General features: G+C 49.9%; 1 protein-coding gene across 1 annotated transcript in view; it reads right to left on the bottom strand.

Moving 5' to 3' along the window:
• Positions 1–4,479: 4,479 nt before the first annotated feature.
• The window catches only part of kdm4b (lysine (K)-specific demethylase 4B), a 34,829-nt gene continuing 20,208 nt past the window's right edge, over positions 4,480–19,100 (bottom strand). Inside the window, exons 8-16 of the mRNA XM_056604629.1 lie at positions 17,181–17,318; positions 13,500–13,696; positions 12,549–12,820; positions 11,419–11,618; positions 11,127–11,226; positions 9,390–9,553; positions 7,655–7,856; positions 6,111–6,187; positions 4,480–4,908 (exon numbers count right to left, since the gene is read on the bottom strand). Of these exons, the coding sequence (XP_056460604.1) occupies positions 4,849–4,908; positions 6,111–6,187; positions 7,655–7,856; positions 9,390–9,553; positions 11,127–11,226; positions 11,419–11,618; positions 12,549–12,820; positions 13,500–13,696; positions 17,181–17,318 (1,410 nt within the window). The 3' untranslated portion in view covers positions 4,480–4,848. The remainder of the gene's footprint in view (positions 4,909–6,110; positions 6,188–7,654; positions 7,857–9,389; positions 9,554–11,126; positions 11,227–11,418; positions 11,619–12,548; positions 12,821–13,499; positions 13,697–17,180; positions 17,319–19,100) is intronic.

Below are 19,100 nucleotides of genomic sequence, written 5' to 3'. Positions count from 1 at the left end.
CCTCTGTGCAGTTATAACCAATGCACCGGCTTCTTTTAGTAAACATAGCCCCTTTAAAAGGGGTCATAGGTCAAACCCAACTCGCCTTCTCCACAGGACTCTGGACCTTGTGCTTGTGGCAGGTGACGGACACGAGGTAGGGCCAATCGGCGGGCTTGATGACCACGCCGGCGATGTGTGCGCACGTGACGTGGAAGGAGGTGGAGCAGTTGTCGTGGGTGCACTGGATGCAGGCGCCCGCGTTGGGCTTGTCGCTCTGGGTGTGGCAGTACACGCACTTCTGCAGGGACGGACAAAGGAGACGACGAGGGGGTCAGAGCGAGTGCGTGGGTCAGGGTCTGGGGGGGGGGGGGGGGGGATGCAAGGATTCAAGTTCAATTTTATTTGTATAGGCCTTAATCACCAATACAGTCTCACAGGGCTTAACAGGCTAGATATTTATGAAAGGGGGAGTGCGGTGTCTTCGACAAAACCTCACCTAACCCTAACACCACAGCAACCAAGGAGAGATCGCTGGACTACCTACTGCACTACTGTCACACAAAACGATTTGTAGGCGAAGGATGCAGCAGTGTTTGAAACTCTACCCTGCCGCTTTGTTGTCCGGATGGAAGACGACCAGCTTGGAAAAGCGCTTAAGCTAGCAGACTGCTTGTGTTTTCATTGTGACACATTGTGTTTTATAGTATCGTCGACAAAAAGTGAACATGGAAAAGATCACCGACACTTTGTGAGACCGAGACAGAACCGTTCTCAACCGCACTTAGCCTTCAATGCCATTCTTTACCAGTGGGAACCCATCCCCTCAGCCTAGCAGTGTTAACGTCTTCCCCTACCGGTTGAGCTACACAGGGCCACGCATGACACAGAGGCCGTGCGAGGTCCACATCCCTGGAGAGCTGCTCCAAATCGAGAACGTCTGCGAGAACGTCCCCACCCCAAACCTTCGTTCTTCAAAGAACACCTCATTTGCATTCATTTCCATTCATCAACGTCAGATAAAACACGACTCATATGTTCCGCACGCACCTGCAGCAGACACAAGCACGCACGGGCGCTGGTTTCCACGGTGAAACAATGGGGGGGAAACAGGGACTCGGGTGACAGCCTCCACTCTACCTGCTCAGAGTCCCTACACACAGACACGAGCATACTTTCTCCGGCGGGATCATTTCTGTCAACGTCTGTAGTTCCCTGTCTCTAGCTCACAGCCGTCATTGCTATTCTTAAAACCTAGACTTTTTCTTCAAATTCCGAGCCATCCCAACGACACCAACACCAACCTTCCATACGAACACACCGATATTCAGATACTAGTTAGCATTCCTGCAGCGGTGTTCCTGCAACCTCCTCCGCTTTGGCGTCGAGTCAGGATATAATATAATATATATGTGTGGGAGAAAATACAATTACCAGCAAGGATGTATTCTGCTGACTGAAGCACGCACACCCACGATGTAAAGCGCATCGGGTGTCCTGAAAGGCGCTATATAAACGAACAAACTAATTCATTAAAACCCTTCAGTGTGTGTGTGTGACCCATTTCGGTTGAAGCTACAACAACAAACGAGAAACGGGGAAAAAAAGTGGATCCACACTAGTCAGAAGACGACTCACCAGAACCGCTTGCACTCGGTCGGGCTTTGCAGTCGAAAGCACTCCGACAAGGCGCGCCGACTGAACACTTATAGAACATAGATGCTCTCATCCCCTTCTCCCTGCCTCTGAAGAGGGAGTCTTTGGGCTGCGTACCACTAACAAGTCTCTCTTGAATAAAAAAAAGAGCTGAATGGGCTCGCCCAAGCATCAGCCACTACAGAGACTTTCCCGGCGTGCTGTGAAAACATGCTTTTTCATCCCCGGGTTTGAACTGCGGCTCTGATTCATATACAGATTTGAAAATAAGGGCCCCTCTCATCTCTGACGGCAGAGATTCAAGAGATCTGCTTCCACCGGTCCCACCCCACCATTGAGACGCTCTCCTATCAAGTTCCATTTGTAACCACACTCTCTCCTTCTCCTCCACCCCCGTCCCCTCCCTCTCTCCCCTCCCTCTCTCCCCTCCTCTCTCTCCCTCAGGCCTCAAAATCGGAGTGTGAAGCGTGAGAAACATGCTGTGTTATCTGAGGAGAGGGATCATTATGGCACCCACTATTCCCAGTAGGACCAGAAGCAGACTCGGCAGTTCCACCGGCCTAACAAATACATGTGTCCCTTGAATCCACTCTCCCGCCGTGTCTCTCTCTCTCCTTCCCATCCCCAGCACACTGAGCACTGCAACCGTTACACTCTATTGTTTGGTGCATTCCAATGGTTGCTTATCCACTGTACATCATCGTTCGTCTGTCTGACACGGCCCACACACCTCGCTGAGGGCTTTCATCTAACAGCCTCTCTCTCTCTCTCTCGACGTCTGTGCCTCTCACGGTCTTTCATTACTCAGTCGCACGCACGCACGCACACACACACACACACACACACACACACACACACACACACACACACACACACACACACACACACACACACACACACACACACACACACACACACACACACACACACACACACACACACACACACACACACACACACACCAAAGAATTACATTCAGAGCAGCCACAGCAGGAGCGCCGGGAAAAGGGTTCGATACGAAAATAAAAATTCTTTATTAAAACGTCAATACTTCATTTGGGCGGCGGTGACGGAGGAGAATGTACGACAGCGCCTCTCAGCAAGGCCCCTGTGGGCGATGTCTCCCTGCCAGGCTGACGGCTAATTGACTCTTCTCGCTGGGTAAAATCGCGGTTCAGACGGGGGGGGGGGGGGTAACAGGCACAGCCGCAGAGGAGCCGGGGAGAACAGAGGGAACTGGCAGGTGTCACTTTGGAGTTTGGGCGTTTTACCACTTTTCATTTGTTTGTCACGGGCCTGGCGGCTTTTTTGTCATTTCCTGAAATCAGCGCTAGACTTAGCTACCAGAGTGTGCTCTCAGATAACAGAAGTCGCACAATGGGTTGGAGTCCTGCCTCTGATCGTGCCCAGTCGTCTGTATCATGGCAACAGGCTTCAACAAAGACGGACACAAACCGGTGCCCACCGGTTCTTTAAAATGGGACCGTTCAGAGGGAGAGGGCGGGGTCCGATTTATTCGTAGATGGTGTGACAGAATGCCAGGGAGCCTGCTGCTCTCTGAAGAGGAGGAGGAGGAGGAGGAGGAGGAGGAGGAGGAGGAGGAGGAGATGAGACCAATAAAGAGGGAGGAGAAGAAGGAAAGAAGACGAGGAGAGAAAAGAGAGCAAGGCAGGAGGGAGGGAAGTGAGGGAGGAAGGGGGAGAACCTAAACAGGCGGCAACAATGTGAAGATTTCATGGCGCCCACGGGATCGATGCAGTTCATTTGGCACAGTGAGAAGTGACAGCTGATTATTCTGCCGCTCTGCTCCACACATTCATTTCTACAAAACTACCAGCCGTCCCTCCCGTCTATCCATCCATCCATCCGTCCAGCCGAGAGAGCGTGTGGCAGGAGGACTGACCCACAGAGAGGTGTCGGGAGAGACGCACAAGCATGAATGAGTGGCTTTGTGAAACGTCGGGGAGGAAGTGAGGGGGAACAAAAAGCACGCAAGTGGAGAAGCAAGTGAGGGGAAAACTGGAGTGGAGGAGGAGGAGGAGGAGGAGGAGGAGGAGGAGGAGGAGGAGGAGGAGGAGGAGGAGGAGGAGGAGGAGGAAGGAAAGAAAGATTGATAAAAGAATGCTGCGGTTGCTATGGATGATGTGGAAGAAGATCATGGCGTTAACATTAACAAGAGCACAGTTATGCTAAAACCAGGCCAGTAGACTCCCCCGATACAACTGTCAGAGTGCTCGGCCAAGACAGCAACACCAGTAGGTGGACATTTATCGTTTGTGTTTGATTTCCATGAGAGTTGCTTAGGACACTGCTGTCGCCAGAAGGGACCCAACATATGACACGAACCGGTCTCAGCCCGCCCACATCCTCATTGGTGGAACAGCGTGTAGGTCTGATGCTTTGCGTACAAAAATAAAATGATGCAATAAAGAGCTCTCCTCCTCGTGTTTCCTATGGTCCCAGTCCATTGAACCCTACACTGCATCAATTAAACATCAAGAGCGTCAGACCTAATCCTTTTAAAGTGCCCCCCATAAAAACAACGGACCGAACTCGTTCATTAACAACCGCTCAACCCAAACGTCATTAGTGCCATACACTTAGTTTCAAAGTGAACGACAATGGAGATACAAGTCGGGCAAAGAGCGCGTGTGCGTTTGGCTTCACACTGAAGGACGTCGGGAGTCGCACCCGCCGCCTCTCGAACTCACCAGGCTCTTGCGCGTGTCCGGGACGGCGCTGACGTCCACGGGCTCCCGGTCGATGGCGTTGACGAAGCGCGCCTCGGCCACGGCAATGGCACAGATGACGTGGACCCACCTGGCACAGGGGAGGGGGGGGGGGGCACAGATTGCAGTGAGGATGGTAAAGAGGTCGCAACCCATCTGGGCTTACTAGACGGCACTAGCTGACTTGTGGAGCGTCATGTAGTTGTATTATCTTCATCATCATATTATTATTATATCCTCCGTGTGCCTCCACTGTCACCATGATCTTTGGTATGTTTTGAGTGGAGGACATTTCGCTCCAAACTATTTTTATTGAAATGATTAATTATCGCGCTTTTTCCTTATTTGGACCATCTTCAAGTTGAATCTATACGGGACACATCACGTTTGTGGTCAGCGTTAGCGGTGTGGTAAAGTATGTTTTCCCAGAGTACCGTGTGTAATGTGTAACTGGGTGGGCCTGTGTCTACCTGGGTGAGGCCACTCACCTGTTGTCTACCGTTCTCTTCAAGGCTCCGCCCCTCAGGTTGCACAGAGAGCACTCCTATACATCATGAGGACAATTCATTAGACGGATTATCTTTACTTATTCAGCCGCAGAAATAGGCATCCGACTAGTCGCCTCTAAATGGAAAATAGGTAGATCTAAAGGCATCTAAACACTGTAAACAGTACTATCTGCCTCCAGACGTTATGAGGACCTGTGGCTGTGTGTTGACCCGTGTTGGGACTCGAACTGTCTGGCCGTTATTCATCCGAGCCTAGCTAAAATGCACAGATGTTTAAGGAGGAGGTGTGGTAAATTGAATTGAGTACGGCCGTTAATTACACCATTATGTATTTTTTCACTAATTTCAAGAAACACACCAACCTCCGTTTCAGGGATGGAAGCCAGTCAATCAGAGAACTTTAAGTGCGGACACTGTGCTGATTCACTGCTTTCCCCCAACATTATAGACAGGGCCCATTACATTTGCTCATTAGAAAAACATTATATGGATATGCATTTCTCCGCTCATTAAATAGGACTCACATACTATGCATTTAAAACACAGAAGAATACAATCTTTTCATCCTTTGAGGTTTGGTGGCAGAATGAGTTCAGGTACTGTGTTGGGATGTCACAGGGGTGACATTAGGGAAGTTGTTATGATGCCACATAACCAAGTTTAAGTTTGTTTGTGTGAAGTCACAAAACAGACTTTATGGTTGGTGTGGTGATGTCGCGTGAAAGTTCACGTTAAGGGGTTGTGATGTCACAAATTATTTCGGGTTAGGAGTTGTGTTTTCACAAAATGGTTCACGGTTAGGGGTTGTGAGGTCACAAATGGGTTCAGGTTAGGGGTTTTGATGTCAGGTTAAAGTTCACGGTCAGGGGTTGTGATGTCACAAATGGGTTCGGGTTAGGGGTCGTGATGTCACAAATGGGTTTGGGGTTTTAGGTTGCGACGTCACAAATGAGTTCAGGGTTTGCGATGTCACAAATGAGTTCAGGGTTTGCGATGTCACTAATGTGTTCAGGGTTGCGACGTCACAAATTAGTTCAGGGTTTGTGACATCACAAATTAGTTCAGGGTTTGTTACGTCAGAAATGAGTTCAGGGTTTACGACGTCACAAATGAGTTCAGGGTTTGCGACGTCACAAATGAGTTCAGGGTTTGTGACGTCACAAATGACTTTGGCTATGAGGTTGTGCTGTCGCCGTGCTGTGTGATGCGTGTGTGTATGTGTGTGGGGTTGACTCACCACTGCCCAGGCCTCGGAGGCACACCGGGAGCAGGTCCAGGGGTTCTGGAGCATGTCGGGCTTGACGCCATAGCAACCTGCCAAACACAAACACAGAGCTCACCACCGACACAGCGGCTGCAGTGCACCGAGTTCATACATGGGATTAGAACGGCACCTGCACTCGTCAATCAAGAAGAGCAGTGGCCCGGCATGTTGGAATAGAAACCAACGCAGTCAGCCAAGGTCCAAATCGCTATTCCATCCTCATTCTATTTTTTTTACCCATTAAAACCTCATTCTATACGGTGGGTCTACTGACAGGTGTGGATTACGTTATATGTCGTGGGTCTACTCACTGGTGTGGATAACGTTCTATACGGTGGGTCTACTCACTGGTGTGGATTACGTTCTATACGGTGGGTCTACTCACTGGTGTGGATAACGTTCTATACGGTGGGTCTACTCACAGGTGTGGATTACGTTCTATACGGTGGGTCTACTCACTGGTGTGGATAACGTTCTATACTGTCGGTCTACTCACTGGTGTGGATTACGTTCTATACTGTGGGTCTACTCACTGGTGTGGATAACGTTCTATACGGTGGGTCTACTCACTGGTGTGGATTACGTTCTATACTGTGGGTCTACTCACTGGTGTGGATTACGTTCTATACGGTGGGTCTACTCACTGGTGTGGATTACGTTCTATACTGTGGGTCTACTCACTGGTGTGGATGACGTTCTATACTGTGGGTCTACTCACTGGTGTGGATTACGTTCTATACGGTGGGTCTACTCACTGGTGTGGATTACGTTCTATACTGTGGGTCTACTCACTGGTGTGGATAACGTTCTATACGGTGGGTCTACTCACTGGTGTGGATAACGTTCTATACTGTGGGTCTACTCACTGGTGTGGATAACGTTCTATACTGTGATGGTCTACTCACTGGTGTGGATTACGTTCTATACTGTGATGGTCTACTCACTGGTGTGGATTACGTTCTATACTGTGATGGTCTACTCACTGGTGTGGATGACGTTCTATACGGTGGGTCTACTCACTGGTGTGGATTACGTTCTATACTGTGATGGTCTACTCACTGGTGTGGATGAGGTTCTATACTGTGATGGTCTACTCACTGGTGTGGATAACGTTCTATACGGTGGGTCTACTCACTGGTGTGGATAACGTTCTATACGGTGGGTCTACTCACTGGTGTGGATTACGTTCTATACTGTCGGTCTACTCACTGGTGTGGATAACGTTCTATACTGTGATGGTCTACTCACTGGTGTGGATTACGTTCTATACTGTGATGGTCTACTCACTGGTGTGGATTACGTTCTATACTGTGATGGTCTACTCACTGGTGTGGATGACGTTCTATACGGTGGGTCTACTCACTGGTGTGGATTACGTTCTATACTGTGATGGTCTACTCACTGGTGTGGATTACGTTCTATACTGTGATGGTCTACTCACTGGTGTGGATTACGTTCTATACTGTGATGGTCTACTCACTGGTGTGGATTACGTTCTATACGGTGGGTCTACTCACTGGTGTGGACCTGCAGGCAGCAGGAGGAGCAGCGCAGCAGCATGCTGGTGCCGTCCTCCCCGATGTTGGAGCTGGCCGGGAGCGGCTCTGTGTTGGCCGCCACGGCGCTGAAGCACATCTCCGGCACTAGGGGCCGCGTGTGGCAGCCGTGGCCGGGGAGGGCCGGGGCGCTGGGGTCCGAGTGGAAGAGCTCCTTGGCGGGCTGCAGAGGGGGGGGGGGAGAGACCATCCCGCGGGTTAAAGGAAGGCGGGGACTTCCCTGTGTGAGACGATGGCGCACGGGAAAGGGGCGAGACGATGGCGCCCAACGATGGCGCTCCCCCGTAGGGAAGGGCATGTCAACGGAATAATACAACACATACATGTTGTCGGTTTACTCTTAACACCGCACAATACATTCACATTTAGCTGACGCTTTTATCTAAAGCGACTTACAATAGGTAGTCTTGTCAGAAATGTTGCTACCAGTGGAGCTAGCCTCGACCCTATACGTGTGCGCCTTGGCATTAAGGCCGATTCATAACCTCCGGATCCGGACGGAATCCGTCCGTCCGTACCAAACGTTGTCTCCGGGACTACCCTTCACACCTCCGTCCGGTTCCAGCGTTGTTATGGGTGTTACGCAATACATCCTCTAGAGGGCAGTGACTGTCGTTTCACAAATGAACGGCGTCGACGATCGCAAACATGGCATCTGTAGAGATGATTTTGCTTTGCGTCATCCGAAATCGGCAAAAAAAAAAGTGCAAAAAGTGTAGGCCTAGGCGGCGGTGGCATGTGACACCACTCACCATCCCGCAGATTATCTCCTCAAAGTGTTGTTCAATGACCAGTTACAACTCATTGCCACAATAAAATAAATAAAAAGGTCATGTATATAGTATAATATAAGTATAAAACGTTAAATACAATATATATACATATCAGATATTATACTACTCGATCTATTTTCGTGAACGGTCTGACTTCTGACTCTATACTGCCGCCTGGATTTCCGATGGTATTGCTCCGTTTCTCCCGGAGCACTCCGGATTCGTAAGCTCAGAGGCGACGGATCCATTGACGGACGAAACACCTCCGGGAACCGGACGAAACGGTCCGTATCCGTATCCACCGTAGGGTGTGAATGGGCCTTTAGTGTTTTACATTACTGTGAGTCTGCCTCTTTTAGAAACAGTGGCCCCTAGTGGGATTCACACCTTTATCCGCTACAAAATTGAACTACACCGGTCCTGTGAAGGTTATTCATGCATGCATCTATAGGTGTTAAGTTTCTCACTTTGTAAGTCGTCACGACCCTAACGAGGGGAGCCTAACGAGCTCATTGACAACCCCTGAGCTGGGCTTATTCAAGTAGACGTGTGAGCCCAGTGTCAGGGTTTTTCTCCTTAGGGAGGCACCACTTATTGTTTGTTCCTTTGGTCTTTTGGTTTAGTTGTATCCTAGGTATGTTTACACCTGACAACACTACACCCATACACTTTTACGTACACACACACTTGCATCACTGACTAGATTCAATACACACGCCATACCTTATGTTACGTTATATTCACTTGGTTATAATAAACCTTTTTATTAACAAACTCGGTCAATTGTGTGCGTCTCCCGTCTTTGCCACAACCGCCACGGTCGGCTTGTGACAAGGTCCAGTAAAATATTATTTAATTTGAACCCTCTATAATATGCACCTCACTTTCGTTTGCGAGAAAGTGAGGAGGCTTAGCGGTCCTACCTTGGTGTAGGGGCAAAAGAGTGAGCAGACGGCGCAGTAGGGATCCAGGTTGGCCACGGCCGCGTTGAAGGCCTTCTCGGCCAGGAAGTTTGGTGAAGATTGGTTCTGCCACAGGTGCTCGTTCTTCTTCATGTCGCCCTCTAGTGGCATGGTGGGGGATAGCTCTGCGAAACACAGGGGGGGGTTTCAAGCATGGGTGGAAAGCTCTTATATCTAACAACTACATCTCTGGACTAATGGAAAGTGTTGAAATGGAAAATATGGGGGATATTACACCTGTACTTTATAAATATATTCACTGCAGCCATTGACTTGAAAAATATCGGAGTACTCTATGGAATAATTTATTTGAGTCCACTTTGTCCCACTCCCACTGTTAGAAAATCTGTTAGTCTACAAATTGGTTGGTAAGGCCTGAGCAGAAAAGTGTAGGTCAACTGTAGGAGAGAGAAGGACATGGAGAGAGCAAGAGCGAGAGACACACATGAAGGAGATTGATGAGATGGAGCGCGAGAAATAATAAAAAGGAAAGCGAAAGAAAGAAGATCGATGAGAGTGAGGGAAAGAGGTATAGGATGAAAGAAAGTAGGGGTGCAACGGATCAAAAAACTCACGGTTCGGATCGTTCCTCGGATCAAGAGTCACGGATCGGATCATTTTTCGGATCAGCAAAAAAAATAAAAAAATAGCGTTTGTGATTGCTTTAGCCCGGTCTGATTGTGGAAGAAGGGGCTGCTTAAATGCCGCGGTGATGAGCGGTTGTTGAGCCGCTTTCGGTTTCACTCCTGTCAGTGAAACACCGGGGTGATGTCGCTGTAAATGCGTGGCCATGCTCGATGTGTTTTTCTTTATGTTGGCAATAGCTATGTCAGCTACGTGTTACGTCTGTGTGGTAACCTAGGCGACAGGTTTGTGTGGCAGCGCGAGTATATGGAAACAGACGTAGCACTGGAGGCAGCAGTTATCGTTACAGTAGTCACCGAAGTCTAGCCTACTTTTATTTTCCATGCCCACTGTTCTTCATGTTGTACGCTGAGGACAATAAATCACAACGAGCCATAGGACTGTTTGCTTATTGAAAAGGGAACTGTTGCGGACTTTTACCCAGAGCGTGTTAAGTAGCTCTGTCCCTGGAACTAGCAGGAATGGTTACGGCTGTGTGTGGACTGAACATGCGCAATTTTTTTTTTCATAAATCAATCCGCGGATCATGCGTGTGCCGAACCGAAATAGATGATCCGAACGGATCACGGATCAATGATGATCCGTTGCACCCCTAAAAGAAAGGCATCCATTATAAAAGCATGAGCTTCGCCACCCCTAAAACGTTGGCTGTGGACAGCGGGTTTACACTGGGGGCAAACATGGAAGCCAAGGGATGGGAGAGATGAGAAGGAGGCCAACAGTAGGACGGGACCATCACGTCTTCCCAAACATCCAAGATACAGCCATTGATTTTTTAGACCGATGCTTATGATCCAAACGCCGACGGCACGCTTCAGTCTGGTACTGTATGACTTTTAACCTGTAAACTGATGTTTTAACATGCGCTTCTATTGAGTAAATGTGTGGATTTCTTTGATGGAGGGGATTATGAAGAAGAAAAAGGAAAAATCAATGGGTGTGACTGGGTTAGGAGAGACCGATAGAGGCACGGACAGACGGAGAGGCTGTAAGATGAGAGCCCTTATCGAGCGAGTGTGTGTGAGTGTGTGTGGGTTTGTGTGCGTGTCTGACCTTCATCACTGGAGTGCTCTTGTTTGACGATGGAGAGAGGCGAGCGCTTCGGGGGCTTGGTGAGGGGGTGACGTCTGCTCTTCATCTTGGAGTAGGACGGCTGGGGGGGGGGGGGGGTCACAGGGACACATCACAGAGCTGCTTTAGTCTTTATTCAACACGACCACAGAAATAGCCCTTATTCACAGAGTGGTCGCTAGTTGAGGGGGGAAACCATGACAACGATGATGGAAACACATTCGCTGCTGCCTGGTTGGGGAAATAGAGCTGGAAGGATTGCATGTTTCTCTACCTGGGCGGGGTCCATAGTAGTCTCCGTCTTACAGGCGTGTGGCGTATCGTCCGCGGGGATCTTGATGCCGGCCTTGGCGAACTGCTCAAAGGCCTCCTCGAAGGTGTTGATGGGCATGGCTTTGGAGTACGACTTCTTCGGACGTCTCTGCTTCTTCTTGCCCGCCTCTTCGGTCGGGTGAAGCGTCGGGACCGAGGGCTCTGGACACGAAGCAGGAGGGGGGGGGGTTAGTGACGAATGAGGGGAGGGATGGCTGGAGTAAACACGGAACCAACGACCCCCTTGAAGGCCCCTTTAAACATGAAACGTAAAATAATGCTGTAGATTGTAGGATAGACCCCATAACAAAGACATGCATCAAAGCTGCCGTTGGCTCGCGTGTTAGATGATGCATCAATCAAAAGCATCCACACCGTTCAAACTATCCTTCATCAACGTGATTTAATTTGTATCTGACTTTTTTCCGTCTGATTAGAGTGTGATTAGCTACACCTTTACAAGCCGTTTTGAAAATCTGCCTCTTCCGAAATCACAAGTGGGCGCGTCCACCTAGATTTGTATCGTATAGATGAGCAACATTTGCTACATTCCACTGGGTAGGCTGGTAGACTGATCTATCCAGCGTACATCTAGGTGTAGGCTGGATAGACCACACGCCCACATGTGATGTCAGAAGAGGGCGATTTTGAAAAACAGCCTGAAACTGCTAATCACACTCACACCTGGTGGTATAATATGTCTTCTCTTAAACATGAAATGTAAAAGAATGCAGTTGATTATAGGAACGACTGCAGAGCAAAGACATGCATCGCATCAAAGCTGCCATTGGCTCGCACTTTCACAGTTCAAACTGTCCTTTTATCAACGTGATTTAAATAGAACCTGAATTAATTAACTTTAAATAAATAAGAAATAAATCTTTCATTTCAACCAGGGTCCTGTACTCTGTGTGTGTGTGTGTGTGTGTGTGTGTGTGTGTGTGTGTGTGTGTGTGTGTGTGTGTGTGTGTGTGTGTGTGTGTGTGTGTGTGTGTGTGTGTGTGTGTGTGTGTGTGTGTGTGTGTGTGTGTGTGTGTGTGTGTGTGTGTGTGTGTGTGCCCCCCCGCCTCTCGAGACGACCCCTCCCCTCACCTTCCTCGTCCTCGTCCCCCGGGGGGGCCAGCAGGGCGGCGGCGGCCCTCCTGGCGGCCTCCTCCTTCTCCTCCTGCTCCTCCTGCTCCAGGGCCACCAGGGCCATCATGGCCTCCCGGGCCAGCCTCTCGTCGCGGAGCTGCCGCCGCTGGGCCTCGTGCTCCTCCACCTGCCGCTGGTACTCCTCCGTGTCCAGCTCCACGCCCTCCTCCGTCAGCACCTTCACCTCGCCCACCTTCAGCCGGCGGAACTGGCTCTTCCTCAGCAGGGCCCTGGGGAGGAGGAGGAGGAGGAGGAGGGAGGAGGAAGAGGAGGAGGAAGAGGGAGGAGGAAGAGGGAGGGGGGAGGAGGAGGAGGAAGAGGAGGAGGAGGGAGGAGGAAGGAGGCGAGGGGGGTGGGGGGAGGAGGCGAGGGGGGAGGAGGAAGAGGGAGGAGGAGGAAGAGGGAGGAGGAGGAGGAAGGAGGCGAGAGGGGGTAGGAGGAGGAGGAAGGAGAGGGGGGAGGAGGAGGAGGAAAAGGAGGAGGAGGAAGAGGAGCAGGAGAAAATGATGAGTGAGTATGGGTGGTTTTACATCAAGGGACTAAGGAGTTCTCTCCGTCCAAGAAGGCTGACTTCTGTGAGGTGGAGAACAATCAGTTATAAAAAACGCAGAAATAAAAAGAGCATCAATCAATTCAATACAAATAAAACACTTAAAAAGGTCAGGCTATAGCTGGAGTGTTTCCACCATCGTCGAGTGTTTTAATTCCTTATTGCAAAATAAAATGTTGCAATCAAAAAATTCTGGACCAAACCGTTCAAAACCTCATTGGTGATTGGGTCACTCTGGTGTCACTTTTAGAGCAACACCAACCCAGCCTTTTGGCCCGCTTAAGAACGGAACCCCTTCATCGTTGTCGGTGGTCTTCTTTGAACCCTCACATTGACCCTTGACCCCGTGCCCGGCTCACCTCCGCAGCAGGTTGGCGCGGTGGGCGACGCGACGCTGCCTCCACTGCTCCAGCTGGGCGCTGTCCACCTCGGTGGGCTTCAAGTGGTCCAGTACCGTGGTGTCCTTGCCCTGCTTCCACAGCTCGTAGCGCTCGGGCTGCAGGCAGCGCACGAACACGTCCATGGAGATCTTCACCATGTCCTTACGGCACGAGCACTGTTGGGGAGGAGGAGGAGGAGGAGGAGGAGGAGGAGGAGGAGGGTTAGTCGTGTCCGGGCCACTTTATTCCCACAGCGCATAAATAACAGGTACAGTCTGCGACGGCTCCACGGGCCCTTAATGTAGGACAGCCCGGGATCCATTAGCCCTCTCAAGGTCTTTCTCAAGGTTTCAAGGCCCTTGAAGTCAAGTCAAGGCCCTTGAGCAAGGAACACAGAAGAGGCTTCCGCCTTCTCAAGGCCCTAGAGTGGGCCTTGAAGGAGGGCTCCCTCTTGTGTGCTCCTTCTCAGTGTTTCCAGGCCCTTGAGAGGGCTGATTTATGACGTGCTTTGACACAAGACATGAGGGAGAGACTGTTGTGGTTTCGAACCCGCACCGTCGTAGAGAGCATGGGTCAACAAGTGTCCCATGCATACGGCTTGAGGAAGAGCTAGTGTAGATGGGACACACACACACACACACACACACACACACACACACACACACACACACACACACACACACACACACACACACACACACACACACACACACACACACACACACACACACACACACACACACACACACACACACACACACACACACACACACTCCCTGCATTACATCCGAGCAGTTTTATTCGCCCGCGTTGCGCCATATGTTCAATTACCGGGAACATTCTTCGGCTCCCGGGCCCGGCGAGAGTGGGGGGGAGGGAGAGAGAACAGGGAATGGGACACGAGAGACAGGGGAAGGGAAGGAGAGAGAGAGGTTGTTGCCTCCCTACACGTCGCTAGAAGACTAATCTCCGTGGTACATTTCATCTGGCCGGCCCACGCCACTCCAGAGACACACACCGACAGAGACAAGAGTGAGAGGGTAGACGGATGCTGGGTTATGGTGGCTTTCGATATAAGAGTGAGTGCGGGGAGCCGGTGGAGATGGAGCTGACACCGCCCTGCACTGATGCTGGCTTGCCTTGTAACACACACACACACACACACACACACACACACACACACACACACACACACACACACACACACACACACACACACACACACACACACACACACACACACACACACACACACACACACACACACACACACACACACACACACACACACACACACACCCTTTTTCATTACCCCACCGAAGCCCATATGAACCGCTTCTTTATGAAACTATTAAGCGGTTATGGAGACGTTTGCCATCCTCGAGGGGTGCGGGAGACTTGCGCTTTGTTATTATGGGATATAAACTTCATAAGCTTTGCAGGGAAAGGGGAGGAAAACACATTAATCGAAGCAGACAAAGGCCCAGCAAACAGAGAGGCCTCCGGAGCCAGGCAGCCCAATGAGGCCAGAAGTATAGCACAGCTCCTAATGAAGCCTAATGCCAACAGGCCTGCTCACGCCAACAGGAACAACTGAGCTAACTGCTAACAGGCCTGCTCACACTAACAGGAACAACTGAGCTAACTGCTAACAGGCCTGCTCACGCTAACAGGAACAACTGAGCTAACTGTTAACAGGCCTGATCACACTAACAGGACCAACTGAGCTAACTGCTAACAGGCCTGCTCACACTAACAGGAACAACTGAGCTAACTGCTAACAGGCCTGCTCACACTAACAGGAACAACTGAGCTAACTGCTAACAGGCCTGCTCACGCTAACAGGAACAACTGAGCTAACCGCTAACAGGCCTGCTCACGCTAACAGGAACAACTGAGCTAACTGCTAACAGGCCTGATCACACTAACAACTGAGCTAACCGCTAACAGGCCTGCTCACACTAACAGGAACAACTTAGCTAACTGCTAACAGGCCTGCTCACACTAACAGGAACAACTGAGCTAACTGCTAACAGGCCTGATCACACTAACAGGAACAACTGAGCTAACTGCTAACAGGCCTGCTCACACTAACAGGAACAACTGAGCTAACTGCTAACAGGCCTGCTCACACTAACAGGAACAACTGAGCTAACTGCTAACAGGCCTGCTCACACTAACAGGAACAACTGATCTAATCGCTAACAGGCCTGATCAAACTAACAGGAACAACTGAGCTAACTGCTAACAGGCCTGATCAAACTAACAGGAACAACTGAGCTAACTGCTAACAGGCCCGATCAAACCAATAGGAACTGTGTAGCTTTTAGGCTTACAGTATTGGAAAAATAACCACCAGGAACTAACTTTTGTACACAACTTTTTAAAAGCATGTGACATTTTAAGGTACTACGTACTAACTATGTGCCTCAAGGCCTAAATGATCGGGAAACTGCTGCACATAACCGACACATCCAGGAGTCATGACATAGCAACTTGGTTTCAGAGCCCTTTCACAAACGTGTCCAAATCAAAGACAGGACAGCAACAAGACGTCCACCTAGATGTTGTAGACCAATGTCTGGTGAACTGAGTGTGTAAAAGTATCAGGCAGCCTACCACCTTATTCTAATCAACCTGTCATTTCTTTCCTTTTGAGAAGTTTGTGAGCATCCAAAAGTATACAAATAGCAATAATATTTTTTTGCCATCAACACAAACTAATTACAAATCCAAACCCCCATAGTCATTTCATGTAACACCTCTTCCATCTTCTGGGAAAAATGGGGTTGTCAAATAAATGGCAATACTGGGTCACTTGTGTTCAGCTGGAGTTAACAGTTCACCAACCACAAGTCCACCAGCATAACCTCCAAGGATATTAAAGATATTTGAGGAGGGAATGGACACACCCCCACACACTTGAAACAGTGACAGACTCCATAAAGGAAACTATTGTTCACTATCAGATTAGATACCACTGGGGACAGGACCTTGGTGTTTGTGTGTGCATGCATCCGTGTGTGTTCTGCTTGGTGCTGTCAATTTGTGGACCCACAGCAGCAAGACCGAGTTGACCAGACTGACCCAATCCATCTCTATCAGACACCCACAAGAAGCGTACACACACACACACACACACACACACACACACACACACACACACACACACACACACACACACACACACACACACACACACACACACACACACACACACACACACACACACACACACACACACACACACACACACAGTAGAGGGAGAAAAGAAAAACGAAAAAAAAAAAAGCGAGAGGTTTCTGAGAGAAGAAGACAGGAAGCTGGTGGTAACCAAACTCCATTCTAATAGACAGTTGCTCATGCTGAACAAACTAGGTGGGCAGTAGCAGCAGCCCTGTGTGCCTGTGTGTGTGGCGCGCGGCGGGATTTCTCCAGTATGGCACCAAATAAATCAGACATGCAGCCAAGCAGAAAACAAGTGGAAGACATTCAATTAAGTTGAACATGGGTGCCAGAGAGGGAGAGGGGGGTGGGGGAGAGGGAGAAGAAGAGAGAGAGCGAGGGACAGAAAACGAAAGCTTAGTTTGTAAAAGCTGAAGAGCCAATACTTTCTTTATCTGAATGTTGCCCCATCTGTCTGGGATTTAAGTGCCTCACCTGGGTGGCCATCTTGCCGTAGTCGACCCAGCGTAGCGTGGCGAAGTTGGTGGACTCGGCGCAGTTGAAGCCGTGGTTGAATCCGGCGTGGTAGCCGTAGGGGAAGGTGATCATGAACTCTCCCTCGTTCTGGGTGATCTGGAGGAGGAGGGAGGGGGAAACAACCAGTTATAACGTGTCATATGTTCATAACAGTCATTCTGGGTGTTCTGAGGAGGGGAGAGGGGGAACTACTGGTTATATATTCAGGACATTTAGCTAAGCAACACAGACCACAGATTGGTCGATAGGACGAATCAACACCTCCCAGAAGGCGTGGGTGGTCCTATAGAAGAAGCGGAATATAAACAAGAAGATAAAACTAGAATATAAGCGCCGGGCCGGCAGGAGGCTGTGATTCCGTGGGCGTTGAATCACACCAACGTAAAGGTTGCTACCGGAGCGTCCTTTTCATGCCATCGTTTACAACACTATTGACATCCGCGCGGCATAGCGTTAAAAGTCAATTTCCGATTGGGTCGCGGGTTAGGCTGCACTGCCCTACGTCGTCCAATGAAAAAACACCTCGAAACAGAGCTGTCTCCGGACCCAATCCAAGAAACAAAAGCGGGAGAAATATCAACGACCACGATAAAAGACAGCGATCGTCGCAGTGCGCCGAGTGCCGAACCCCTGCTCCACTTTCCCTCCCAGCGATCCCATATAAAACCAAGGCGCTGACAATCTCAGCTCCCCGCCGTCTCATGGTGAAGGAGGCGTCTGCAGGCAGGTGCAGGAACATGTTCGCTGTGATAATGACACCCCAGGGGAGAGCACCGGGGGGGAGGTGGGGAGGTGGGTGGGTGGGTTAACTGGGGTTGCACCGTTCCGAGTTTAAACCAAGAAAACTTTTTGTGCTCCTGTACTTATTTCCGCTTATTCTCCCTCGTTATCGCTGAACCCCAGGAGGCTCTGGGATCTTTTTTTTGGTTCTTCCTTTTACTTTTCGCCGGGGAACACAAAACAGAAATACCTCACCGGAACGAGATCTCCTAAAAATGCATGCCAAGGAGTCGCGTTTCTGGTTAATAAGAGGCTATTCTGATACAAGAAAACATGCGTTTACATTTTTTTATACATTAATGGTCGGGTCTTCCGCTCATGATGTTGGTAGACGGGGTTGGTTGGTAATGAAACAAGCTCCCTGACCCATACACCCTGCATGGCGGTTGCTACAGTCATCTACTACTAGTACTAAGCCTTAAGGTACGGCCACACTGAACGCATATCAGCTGCGGAGCTGCGGAGCGCCTGTCCTCCGTCTCTCTGCCAGTGACGTCGGGTCAAGCTCAACGCTGATTGGCTATCGCGGCTAAGCGTCACGCGTAGGAGCAAAAAGGTTAAAAAAAAAATTAACTCTGCGCGTAGGTGCGGTGAACGCGTTAGTTAGGTGTGTAAAACGCGTCTAACTTCAGCGAGTGTGACGCATCTACATGCCTAAACCAATGGTTCCCTATCCAAAAATGCAGATTTCCTACGCCTCTAACGCGCGTAACGTGTTCAGTGTGGCCGGACCTTTAGGCATGACACAGAATACTGAGGCCTATTCCTTAACCAGATTTGGAATGTAATAAATGGGGTCTAGTAATTCCTGAAATATTAATGGATAACGTTCACTTTAAAGTTACTTAAAATTGATTCTTTAGGGAAGGAAGCCTTGCAGCGGTATCTGAAAATCTGTAGTGCAGCAGTGGTGGTAGTGGAGCTGGTGCTGGAGGTGGTGCTGGAGGTAGTGGTGGATGTAGTGCTGGATGTGGTGGTGGAGGTGGTGGATGTGGTGAAGGAGGTGGTGTTGGTGCTGGAAGTAGTGGATGTGGAGGTGGTGCTGGAGGTAGTGTTGGTGCTGGAGGTAGTGTTGGTGCTGGAGGTAGTGGATGTGGA

Source organism: Gadus chalcogrammus, chromosome 12 (assembly GCF_026213295.1).
Source record: "Gadus chalcogrammus isolate NIFS_2021 chromosome 12, NIFS_Gcha_1.0, whole genome shotgun sequence".
Lineage (NCBI taxonomy): Eukaryota > Metazoa > Chordata > Actinopteri > Gadiformes > Gadidae > Gadus > Gadus chalcogrammus.
Note: the sequence above shows the minus strand (reverse complement) of the source record. Positions and strands in the feature narration are given on the sequence as shown.